The sequence below is a fragment of the Psittacula echo genome, assembly GCF_963264785.1.
Source record: "Psittacula echo genome assembly, chromosome: 8".
In the NCBI taxonomy this organism is placed as follows: Eukaryota; Metazoa; Chordata; class Aves; order Psittaciformes; family Psittacidae; genus Psittacula; species Psittacula echo.
In genome coordinates, this window is record NC_137744.1 from 14,817,121 (window position 1) to 14,829,900 (window position 12,780).

Here is a 12,780-nt window from a genome sequence, read left to right on the forward strand (position 1 = left end):
GGGGTGTTGGTTTCTTCTATTTACTTACTTTTAAACGTCTGGAAGCAAAAATAGTGAGACATGGAGGCACAAAAGCACAAAATGTAATCAGTTCTAAGTAATGTTAAGTTTGATGGCTTTATAATGGAAAATAACTGCGGTGCTTGAAGGTAGTTGATATAGTTTTAGATCCTTAGGACCTTAGTACAAAAAGTGTAAAAAAGCAGAATAGAAAAAACAGGACCTGGGGATGGGGAGTATCTGGGACTAGCAGATGTCCAGGATGGGCACAGTTAAACTGACTAATACATAGAAGGACAGGGTGATTGCTATGTCTGTAATGTTTATTAAGCTGGTGCTTCAAAGACTGCCAGAAGTTATGAAGATTGTTGGGAGAAGTAAACGACCCTCAAAGACCACCATCACATTTTTGTATGCATGCGGGAAACTTTCTGGAAAATGATGCAATTCATGTGTAGCCTCATGAATATGTACGTGTGCCCAGGGACTATATAAGGATGGCCTGTGTAGCAATACGGTGATACAGGTTAGGAGGAGCTATCCCCTGTGTCTCCCGGCACCATAATAAAGAATACCTGCTTGTCAACTTGAAACTTTGTTGGCTTAACATAAATGCTGAGGTCTTTTACGTCCTCTCCCTTCTCCTCTTCATACTGGAGGAAACATTTCCATTACTCTGAAAAGAAACAGGGCAGTAGCCTCTACGTGTGCTTATACAGTGGATACCTGCCTAAAGAACACAAACACGGATGTCTGCTCTTGAGACTCAAAAGGCAGTATGGTAAGTTCCCTCTGTTCACCTTTGTCTGCTGATAATTCACAATTCCTGCAGCCATCACCAACCAAAACCTTATTTGATTCAAATAACCGCCATGTAGTGCAGTCGTCTTCACCAGACCCCATCTCTGGCTGACAGCTGAGATCTTCACTGCGAGACAGGTTTCTCCTGCACCTTCCCTTCCTGTTACTGGTTCCCGCCTGGCTCCTGTCTTTTCTGTGTTACAATAAACGCCTTGTTGGGTATTTTATCCCAAACGCTGTCAGCAGGATCTCGTGTCGCATTCTAAGCTGGGTTGAGGAGGAGGAGGGTGGCTTCTGCTCTGCTAGTTTGAAGGTGGCCGCGTTTCGTCCTGTTAAACATACATTGTGTTTAAACGCAGTTAGCAGCTATTAGCGCTTCCAAGGAATTTATTTCAATGGAAACGAACGTGTCACCTGGGAAAACAGCACGTAACTAGCGCCCGGCTCCTGAGGAAGCCCCGCGGCCGGTTCGGTAGAGCCCACTTGTGTTCGCTGTCGGGCTCACGGGAACAGAACGCAGGTCCGGGGGACGCAGTGCGCATGCGCCAAGGTGCCGCGCCGTCCCCTGGGAATTGTAGTCCCCGTCAGCTCCAGCGGTGCTACGGGCGTTCCGTTGTCATGGAGCAGCGCGACAGGCCGTAAAGCGGGCGGCGCTTCCGGCTGGCGCGGAGGGGAGGGTTGGGAGCCTCGTGTGAGGGAGCGTGGAGGCTGTGGGTGCCCGCCCGCCGGCCCCAGGCACCCGCCCGCCTCGCCCGCCCCGCCCGCCCCGCGCCCACCGCCCCCAGGATGTTCAAAAAGTGAGTGGGGCTGGGGCTGCGGGAGGGGTGGGGGAAAGGGGTTCGGGACGGGCTCGGAGCCCCCTCGGTACCAGGGCTCGGCCTGGCCGGGCCTTGCTCGGGGGCTGGGACTGAAGAGGCCGGCCCCCCTCCCCCCCCAGTTGCTGCGGCCTCCCTGGGGCACCGGGCGCGGCCCCGCCGCCAGCTTTGTCTCCGGGGGCGCTGGTCTGAGCGGTTTGGGCACTTGCTTGTGAAGAGGCAAAACCGTAGACAGTGAGCTGAGTCATGACTTTGTGTGAGCTTCTAGGTGGTACAAAGCGCGGTTCTGCGCCTGTGGTGAAGGTGAAGGATTGTTACAGATACATGTGAACGGGCCGTAGGTGTTTGTGTTACCAGCCATGTCTGCTTTAGGGGTTGAATGAAGTAATGCTTTGTGCGAAGTTGTGTCTGTGAGGCTAAAACCGTGTTTTGTGGATGCATATGAAGTGTACGAACAAAGGCAGCCTACGGGTGGGGACCCTCTGCCTTTCCCCAACCCACTGTTCCCAGGGGACAATTTATGCCTCGTGAAATCCTAGGTTTGAAAGTCAGGCAGGTATGATACTGTTAATGTTTTTCAGCAAATTTATAAATGTTTCTGAAGAGTCTTGCCGAGATATGGTATCTTTTGGGCAGTGAACTGTGCTTTTCTGAAACGTTTTCACTTGCTTGACAGATTTGATGAAAAGGAGAATGTATCAAACTGCATCCAGCTGAAGACTTCTGTTATTAAAGGAATTAAGAATCAACTGATAGACCAGTTTCCTGTTATTGAACCATGGCTAAACCAGATCATGCCAAAGAAAGACCCAGTCAAAATAGTAAGATGGTAAGTTTCTTTTCTCTTAAACTTTTCTCCCAAGGTGCTGGGGTTTCTTCCTTTATACGTTTGCTTTTTATAGTCAATGAACCTGGTGTTTTTGAAAAACACTTGTTGTTTCTTGATAGATAATGGTCTGTGTTGTGTCCAAACCAGACAGCTTCCATGTGCTCATCACACTCTTGAAGATATTATTGTCTGATGAAAACAAAAATGCTGCCTAGTAGTGAATGCGTAACCTATTTAAGGACTCTCCATGGATCAGCCTCTTGTTGAAGTAAACCTTTCACCTTTACAGATATGGAAGCTTGAACTTGTTTGGATAGCTTCCAGTAGTGTGTATGTTGGGTTTTTTTCTTACTCTCTTTGGGCTTCCATATATTTATCTGGAGTATTTTCTTTCGTTTTCTGTTTTATAGAGGTAGCACAGCTTTGCTGATTCTTTCTCCTTGTCCTCTAACACGTATAAAAACAAGCGAAGAGCTGAATATTTGTCTGTATATTTTTTTCTTCCTTCATTAAGGGGCAGGCAGTGTGCAGGGGCCAGTGCTGAAGAACAGACCAGTACAAAGTTTAAAATATTCTTGCTAATTGACTGTCTCAATCCTCAGATACCAAGAGAGACCAGACTTTGTGAAGTAAAATCTTTTATTGAAACTCTGAAAGGGTGAGGCGCCTATTGGAATAATTTGTTTTTCTTAACCTTACAGCCATGAACATATAGAAATCCTCACTGTGAACGGGGAGCTGCTGTTCTTCAGACAAAGAGAAGGGATTTTCTACCCGACACTAAGGTTGCTTCACAAATGTAAGTTTCCTGAGGGTGGGAGGGGTGGGGAGAGGAGCAAGAGCATGATTCCACAGGACTTCTGTAGAACCCAATTAAAAAGAACTTACTGCTTACACATATTTTATATATGTATCTAGAATAGATCTTAAAGATACAATATACTTTCTCAAGTGTAATATATTGCTTTGCTATTTCAGGTGCCTGTATGGATTGCTTCCCTCATATTTGCTGTAATGCTGTATGTTAAACAATCTGAAATTTGAAATCTAAGAATTAAGTTGTGCAAAGCTCTGTAAAAAAAAAAAAAAAAAAAAATCTTGAGAGAGGCTTCCCTAGGACAGAGATCTGAATTTCCTGTTGTTAGTCCCTGCCCTTGTTCTTTCAAGTCTTCCTTTTCACTTGCTTTTTATTAGAGCACAATTCTTTACTCATGAGTTCAATAATGTAATATATACTTGTCTTCTGTAAGGATTTCTGGTTGTGTGTTTTTTATTTTTTACAATTTATTCTTGCATTATTTTTCTTGCTGTCCTCATTGTTCTGCTTGTTTGTGTTACTCTGGTTTTGACGAACATAAGTATCTTTAGAAACATTGTTCAGTCAAATCTCAGTATTTGACATACTTGATGAAGGTGTGTGCACTTGAAGGCTGGCTTGGAGAGCCAACAACTTTCATGACTTTTGTCCATCTTTGCCTTTTTTGTCCTGTTAATGTTGAACTGTTTCTTTTTCATGGAAGGGCTTGAAGGGTTTAACAGCCCTTATTTTTAAGACCTCTTAGTATGTGGGCTCTTGTGTGGTTGTTTTCACTGGGGGAAGTTGTTCAAATTGTTACTCAGTATATGAATATACAGGAGGCATGGGCTCAGTGTTGGAATCTGCTTTTGTTCTTGGATAAAAGGTGTGCTCTAGAAGAACATTACTTGTGTCCTTTTGGGGCAGCACAGACCTGCAGGAGCTTCAGTGGTTGCTTCTCAAACTTCTTACCCTCTTAGCACTTTATATATCTAATTGCCACATCTAAACTGCCTTGATAATAAGTTATTCATGTTGTCATTTTATCATGTTAATTGTGATGCTGTATCTTTCCCCTTCCTAGACCCATTTATTCTACCACATCAGCAGGTTGATAAAGGTGCCATTAAGTTTGTACTAAGTGGAGCTAATATAATGTGCCCTGGCCTGACGTCTCCTGGAGCAAAACTTTACCCTGCTGCCATTGACACTGTTGTTGTATCCTTCTTTAACTATGCATTACTGCTTGCTGTGAGATGAGTTAAATTAATGTTCTTGTGTTCTCAGCTGATCATAATCTGAACTGCTGTTTATTTTAATGGTGTTTCATGGAATAACTAGTAATCTGAAGAGAGCTGCAGAGGTTCAGATGTTACTTGGCAAGGTTAACATTGTCCTTAATTTTTTTTTTTTACTTACAGTGATGTTCCAAACCAAATATCTAGTCCTGTTGTGCGTTGGGTGGGATGCTGTTCCACTAATCTAATTGATAAGTGGATCTCCTTTGAGTTTATGCAGAATTGTAAAAACAGATGAGTTACAGTTTAACTTGTCCACTGCCTTCTTAATCTTATATCTCCTTCATTTACAGAAGAATTTGTTCTTGTTCCTAGGGAATTTGGAAAGATGTCTAGGATCTGCTTTGCTGTAGTCAGGACTTGCTTTTAGGTGACTGATGAAATTAGTGTATGTAAAAAGAGGAAAATATGCTAATTCACTCCTGTTCATTATATTAGTGAGAAAGAAGCCCTGAGCACGCACAGCATTAAAACCACCAAGCTGTGCTGCTTCTCTTGTTAGGTGCTATTGGAAGAGATCAGTAGTTAGCATTGATGTTGCTAAGCTTTGAAAAGATGCATCTGATTTCAGTACTTCTGCTTTTTTTAGGTTTGTGTCTCAATTCCTCTGTACCTTGGAATCTAAAATGATCCACAAACATGTGCAGTTTTGTTTCAGAAAGGATGAGGCCATTGGTGTTGCAAACAAAGGAGTGTAGTGCCGGAGATCTTCTTCTGTAACTGCTGTTCGAAGTTCCTAAATACATGCTTTGTTCTACACACTGTGATTCAATTGTTAAATGCGGTGCATTGTTTTTCTTGCCTTTAAGAGCTGGAGCTCTAGAATTACTGAAAGGGTAAAAGTTCAACACTGGATTTTGAAACTTTTTGGGAAGTTGTTTCCTCATACTGCTTTTCTGAAACAGTTTTAAAACCAGTCTGTTTTCCTTAGCGGTAATTTGTAGGCAATAATGGCAGAGGGAAAACAACATGCATTATGTGTGGGAGTAATGAAGATGTCAGCTGAGGACATGTAAGTGTGTTAAAAATTGAAATATAACTTGCCCCATGTCATTATTCTTATGCTAGTTTGAAATATAAGCACCACTGGCAAGGCTACTGCGTTGCTGTTGCAGCATATGTTGTTCAAGTACAGATTTTGTTAAGATTGCATTGTGTTGATTAAGAGGGGAAGAACAGGAGGAAGGGAATAGCTTCCCTGCTTATTTGTTTACTGACTGAAATCAAAATAGTTCTTTTCACGTGAATATGGATTTTTAAGATGTACAACATTTGTACTGCCAATGAGTGTCAGTATTTCTTCCTCTCTGATCATGCTTTATCAAAGGTCTTGCTGAACAAAGAAATACTTGTATGGAGTACTTACTGCCTGGGCTGGGCAAGAGATGTAATTTGGATTTGAGGGGGTTGAAAGTAATGTTTTGTCTGCAGGGACAGCAGAGACTAAAGTCCTGCTGGTACTTGGTTGACAGTTGGGCTTTTCTCTGTGACCTTCTCCTTTTCTTTACCTTGAGTCCACACACAGGATTCCTGCTTGATGTCATTGCCAGCTTAGATGAGCTTCTTGTTAAATGCAGAAGCCTGTTCAGGGAATAAGTGTCAACTGAAAATTATTTGAGAAGGAAAAGGGACAGAAAATAGAAATGGATGATAATTGTTTGTAGCGTTCAGATAGAGCTAAATCATAAGTAGCTGAACTACTTTGTCACTTTAAGTTCTGTAGTACCTCACAGCAGGTTGTAAACTGCACTCAGCACGTTTGGGCTGCTGTTGGTTCCAGCCCCATCTAGCACTTGTGTGTGGGAGGAAGCTGATTTTGATGCAAACAAGCTGCTCTTTCATGTGGAGATAATTTGCAGCAGTATCATCATCTGTGCTGGGTCACTCTATGGTCCTAAGAGCACTGGGAAAAGAGGTGGGAATGTGTTACAGAGGGCAGGAATAGAGTGGGACTGCAGCAGCCTTGATTTGGACCTCCTGTAGCTGTTGAGGAATTACATTCCTTAGGATTCTTTGTAGCGCCCTCAAAAGTCTCCAGCAGTAGGTGGAAAGAGTAGCTGCTTCTGTCCCAGTCCTACATCTGCAGTGATCTGCTGTGATTGCTGCAAATCAAGATGATCTGTATTCCTAATGCTAACTTCAAATTCAGCAGCCTTGCAGCTGAATGTCCTGTTCCTGTGAGAAGCAACATGAACTGGACAGGAAATGATACTGATCTATGCGGCCTGTTAGCATGGAAATAGTGCAACAGTATGATTTGTCACTTGGTGTGACTATGGTACATGATCTGTTGTTGCAATTAACGTAGTGGTATTTTCATCCCTGATTACTTTTAGACAAGTTGTATAAGTAATGGGACACTTAGTGTAAATACAGTAAATTATATTCTCCAGGGGAATGAAACTTGTCTCAGTCCTAGAATGAAGAGATCTTGTTTATGGTGACAAAACTAGATATTTTTTTTTCTGTGGAATAAGGTACTGGAAAAAAGATGAACACAAATCCAATGCAGACACATAAACCAATCGTCTTTAAAAGATGACCTGACTCAAAAGAGGCAGAAAGATATTAATGTCTGTGACATGCTGCAAGTCCTTGGCACTTACATGTAGCATTTGTAATACTTTATTAAGTTGGTAGATGTCCCACAACCATCAGTGAAGTACCTCACTTGTATTTGATTGGGTCACTGATGCACCAGGAACAAGAACTTGTCAAATTCCACATTCTAGCCATGTTACACAACCTCCTGTGCTTGGAGGAGGACAGTCACTTAAAACTGCTCTGCTATTTTCACAGGGAAAAAGCTTAAAATAAGTAGCAAAAGTGTTGTCTGAAACCTGCCTCCTGTGAAGAAGTAGTTAAAAATACTGTGGAATGTTTGTTGAGAAAACACGGAAGGCAAATACTGTTGTCTTATCATTCAGCAAAGTGGGTACATTTAATAGCAAATACTGTTTCTTGTCTACCTGCTGTTGAAGATTGTGACACAGTGGATGATAGCTTCTGCCCTTCCAGTTGATAAATGTTGCATTTTCTACTTGAAATACTGTATTCTGTAGTGCTGTAGTTTTTAACCTAGCTAATACTTCTGTACCCTTTCCCTCCCCCTGCAGTGAGAAGGTCAACAAAGGGATTGGTATCGAAAATATCCACTATTTAAATGATGGCCTTTGGCATATGAAGACGTACAAGTGAAACAAAAAGAACTGTTACTCCAAAGGAATGCACTTAGATTAAATGTGGACTGCTTTGTAATTCCTTATTTTTAATGTGACTGAATGTACAAATTATTTTGTTCTGTGGCTATGCTAAATAAATCAAGTGAATGCAAAAGTTCTGTTAGGCTACAATAGTTTTCTAGATTTCTTTTTGTTACAGTTCTTTTGTCTTAAAGTCAAGTCTTCAGTGACTGAAGATAGTTGATGGCAAGATTCTGCATGGACTGTGAGTAGACTATTTCAAACAAAAAGGAGGAAAAAGGCAAGAAATGTTTACATTTTTATGCTCTTCTAAAAGAGTAACAAAGTGTATGAGAAATGTAATTAATACGGTTTATAAAACTTCTGAAACGTTTCAGTTTTTCTGATTAACATCTTTTTAGTCTACCTGTTTCTTGAATCAGTTTGTCGTTTTTTAACTTAATTTATTAACAGCATTTATTTCAGTATTTTACATAAGGATTTTCTCTTTTTAATATGCATTTATCTGTATAGGATTTATGAATTAAAGACTGGTATGTGGACTAGAAATTTTCATGCTAGTTCATATCTGAAGAATATATATATATATGTTCAAGTTTCTACCTGCCAACACTGTTTGATGTCTCTCTCCTTATAGTGTTCTTAGTAATGTGGGCATACTCCAGGTGGAGTGTGTGCCAGCCTGGTGCCTGATGCTCTACTCCCCGTTTGCTGCCTTATTTTAGAAGCAGAAACAAAATCAGTGTTTAACAAAGGCACAGCAGCAAAACATAGTTATCGGTGTAGCCAGGAGTAACTTCTTCAGGTGGACCTTCAAACAAGATCTCTGCTTGTGCACACTGCCACATGTATGTACACATACAGAACGGGCTAAAGAGCACTGTGTATTTGTCTGCATATGCCAACTCTTTGTTCAGTGACTGCACACCTAAAGCTTATACCTATGGAAAACAGCCTGTGCTGTGGAATCATTTAATAAACTAAAGAAACTTTAAGGTCTACCACTCATAACTCTGTCTCTGGAAGCATTTATTAATATTTCAAGTCTATTCTAACACTTATATAGTGGCAGAAGGTAATTTTGTATGCAACTGCCTTCTGTCAGTGCTGTTCTGCATGTTGGCTTCCTCACACTGGGACCTTAGGTAGTGGCAGAGGTGGTCTGTGTCTGATTCTAAAGTCAAGTTACGACATGGGAGATGGAATGTGTTTCCTAATACACACAGGAGAAATTTGAAAGATCATACTTGTGAAGATGACTGTAAATCTGAAACTGTTAATGTAGGAAGACAAAAATTAAGGTGGTGGTAACAGCAGTGCTACAGAAGAAAGTTTGGTCAGACCTTCCCTTCAGAATGCTAATAGACATTTTTATCCATCTTAAAGACTGCTGTAAATGTGTACTCATTTCTTGTTAGTGATTCAGTGGATCTTTGCATAAAACAAGCTAGTGCTGAGTGCTGTGGCTTGCTTTTTCCCTTTCCATCTTGTCACCTCCTGTTGTATTACAGTACTTCTCAACTCTGTGATAAATGACATTTGTGGTAAATCCTGTTCTTTTTTTCTTGTTTTGCCCTATGACTGCCAGTGTTGCTGTGGGGTCTTTAATATCAGAAACAACACTGAAATAAAAATTTTACTTCATCTGCTTTGTCAGAGTATTCCCAACTGTGGATCTAACCTTTTAACAATGATTCTGTAGAAAAGGTGAGTTAAATCATGCTTGAATTAATTTGTATACCAATTTCATAGAACCCAGAAATACTAATTTTTCTCTAGGCTTTGGCAGCAGTGTATGTATTTGCCTTGATGTGTCAGCTGAGTTATGACTGACATGGAGGAGAGGGTGCAAGAGGTGAGACAAGCTGCACTTTTGAAACAGCTGAGCTGTGGTGTCTTGCTCGGGGCTCTGTGCAGTTGTTTTTCCCTTCCTGTCAAAAATGAAGGATCTGATGCTTAAAAAAAAATGTGGATGTTTTCTTTGGCTCTCACGCAGTTGTGTCACTTCCTCACCTGCCCCCGACAGCTCAGGACAGGCTGAGGTATTAAAAATGGCCTGTTAAAGAAAGGGGAAGTAACGTTCTCTTATCAGGTCTTTTATGGACATTGCAGTACCAACAAAGCTTGTGACAGTCTTAGATGTACCAGGTAAGGAGGGTACTGCATCCAGGTTGGGTCAGTGAATTCTAAATGGCATAAACATGGAAGAGCTCTTTATCCCTTCTTGCTGTGGCTGGAAGGGAGTGTGAGAGTGTGACCTAGTAACTTAGATAAATCTGACTTCATGTGCACTCCATTGTGTAAAAAGCAAACAAATGGAAACAAACCCCCCAAACCAAACAAATGCAAACCCACAAGCAGAATCTCCAATAAGAAATCCAAAGACCACTGAGGAGTTCTGCAGGTTCCTTTGTTGCATGTGTAACCTGTTTTGCATAATATTCAAAGGAAGGGTGGCAGTGCAAGCACATGTTGCTCTTCCTGCATCTTGGTGTTAAAAACGTCTGTAAATGTATCTATGTATGTATTGACATTTAACTAACTTCTTCCTTGTAAACACTTAGCACCATTAACAGGACTGAAAATACTACTGAACATTTACTCTTAATGTGCTTATCTATGGAGTGAAATTTTAAATGAGTAATTCCTCTGGTGCTAACAGGCTACTTGACCATGGTAATACTTATTCAAATATAGTTACCTCTTTTGTCTGCTTAAAACCAGTCCAAAGGTCACTTAGTATTTCTCTGCTGCAATTTCCTGACAGATCTCTTGTTGGCTTGCTTCCTGCTAACTTCTGATGGGGCTGGGAGGCTGTGCACGAAGCAAATAGGTGCTGCATATACAGCACAGCTCAAACGGTTATGTATTTAGTGTAAAGGAAATGGCTTAAAATTAGTCTTTGAGATTGCAGCTGTAGCCAGTTTTATTCGTATGTCTTGGTACAGATCAGTATATCTAGAAAGATAGAAAGACATTCTAGAAATGCCCGGAAGAATTGAAAGAATCAAAGTTTTACAAAAAATATATTTATAACAGTAGACTAAACTTCATTTGGGTTTTCATTAATAAATATTTACATGTACAAACCCCCCCTATAAACTTAATTTCCTTTTATTATAAACATTAACAGTTTCTTTATCATTTCATTCCAGCAGTGTCAAAACAGAAACATATCTGTATAAAAGATTTAGAAAAAAGTTCTCCTTCCACTTTTAAAATGAAGAGCTTTACCAAACCGCAATGTGCAAAAAGAACCTGTACACCAGTACCACCAGGTACAAAATGAAATGTGTCAGTACAAATGTATGTGGCGAGAAGAGCCATCTCTGTGGTTCCAGGTCTGCTTTGAGGACACATCAGTCATTGTCTGAGCCTGGAGGTGGCAAGAACACAAGTGCATCATTGTATGTGTGGCCGTAAGGTCGCAGCCTGTAGACACCATACATCATCACGTGCATGTGGTTCGGGGCCAGACCGCTGAAGGTGATGGCCATGTCAGAGCAGCAGCCATCCGCCACCTGCTGAGGGTGAGTAGACATTGCTTCCTTAATGAGAGCATTGACTGACTTGGTGTTGAAGACATCTTTTCCTTCTGAATCTTCTGCGTTTTCAGCAAACACTCCAGTGTACTTCAGGCAGATTGCCAGCTGTTTGTCCTCAGCAAGCTTCCAAATCATGCCTCCCTGCTCCGGGCACTTGTCAGAGTCTTCAACAATACGGGAGAACCGTCTTAGTGATTCAATGCTTAAGACGATTCCTCCCTCACCCTCTACATACTCAAGGTCACCAGATTTCACAGTGTGGCCTATATAAAAAGGCTGTGAGGGGTCTTTTTTCAGTAAGAAATATTTGAGATTTTCAATAATAGCAAATGTTGTTGGATATGCAAGGAAGAACCAGCTGAATTCATCTTTATAGCGTTCGTATGTTATCTTGTAAGCTTTTCTCATCATCACCCACATATCATTTGTGTTAAGGGCTACAGAGTCAAACACTTTGACATTTTCTGAGCTGTAGAATTCCACCTTGTCGCAGTGCTTGCTCCATGTCTCTCTGACTGCAGCCCAGTGACCCAGGTCTTTGGGTTTCACCAGGATGATACAATAAACACGGATACTTTTACTAAGCTCCATGCGTTCACCTTCTGAAAGGTTTAGGACATCTTCTTTGTTGGGAGCCTGGATGTGATGATGCTCGTGGCGATGGGCTTTAGTCCCGTGGCCTACCTTCATGTGTCCCAGGAGTGTGACCAGCATGCAGAAGGCTCCTCCCAGCACCACCCCCTTCACGAAGGAGCTGCTTTCGGACATCATTTTTCCTAGAAAGGAGACACGCTGTGAGAACTCACAGCAGTAACTTTACTAGGGCAGATCCCGTACAGTTTTAATGTGTTCTTCCATTTCTAACCGTGGGTGCAGTTCCCTTAAATCACGGACACCGCCGGTGCAGAAGTAGCAAACCCAACAAGTTTCGGTCTCTCGCTGCTGCTACCAGCACGACAGAACGCCACCCTGGGGTCTCGTACACCGGACCTGCCTCATCGCCGTGACCACCCGGCCCCGGCGCACCCGGAGCACCGAGATGCCGCAGCCACGTCACGGCCCGAGCGCGGCGGCGCTGCCCCGCGGACCCCTCCCGGAGCCAGACCCCGTCGGTCCCGCTCCTCGCTGTTCAACCACGCCCCCCCCCCCCCCCCCCAGCCCGCTACCCCGCTCACAGCGCCTCTCCCCGCCCGCCGCAGACCTCCGAGACAGCCGGAGCGCCGGCGGAGCCTCACGGCAGCTGTGGCTTGGGCCGGTCCCGTGCCCCGCGTCCCCCGGTGTCACAGATCGGACCGGACCGGACCGCCCCGCCCGGCGCTTACCGGTGCCGCCCGTGACAGGACACCGGCACCAGCCCCGCCCCGCCGGAAGCGCCGCGCTCGGCCCCTTCTAGGCGCCGCGCGCTCGCTGGTGCGGAGGCGCCTCCTGGCGGTGCGGATGCCAACTCGCAGTGCGGTCCTCCTGCTGCCGGTCCCTCCGCCCTCTGCCGGGGC

At 43.1% G+C, this 12,780-nt stretch overlaps 2 protein-coding genes across 2 annotated transcripts; one reads left to right on the forward strand and one right to left on the reverse strand.

Annotated features, from left to right (window-relative positions):
* The first annotated feature begins 1,394 nt into the window (after window positions 1-1,394).
* On the forward strand, window positions 1,395-7,914 carry MCTS1 (MCTS1 re-initiation and release factor). The gene is made up of 6 exons (XM_080624517.1): window positions 1,395-1,598; window positions 2,293-2,445; window positions 3,147-3,244; window positions 4,326-4,459; window positions 5,484-5,551; window positions 7,656-7,914. Exons 1-6 carry the CDS (start codon window positions 1,588-1,590, stop codon window positions 7,735-7,737), a joined length of 546 nt encoding a protein of 181 aa, XP_080480643.1. The 5' UTR covers window positions 1,395-1,587; the 3' UTR covers window positions 7,738-7,914.
* A 2,926-nt stretch (window positions 7,915-10,840) lies between these two features.
* Window positions 10,841-12,528, reverse strand: C1GALT1C1 (C1GALT1 specific chaperone 1). Its single transcript, XM_080624516.1, has 2 exons — window positions 12,489-12,528; window positions 10,841-12,063 (listed from the first exon to the last, which is right to left on the reverse strand). Exon 2 carries the CDS (start codon window positions 12,056-12,058, stop codon window positions 11,102-11,104), a length of 957 nt encoding a protein of 318 aa, XP_080480642.1. The 5' UTR covers window positions 12,059-12,063; window positions 12,489-12,528; the 3' UTR covers window positions 10,841-11,101.
* Window positions 12,529-12,780: the final 252 nt, after the last annotated feature.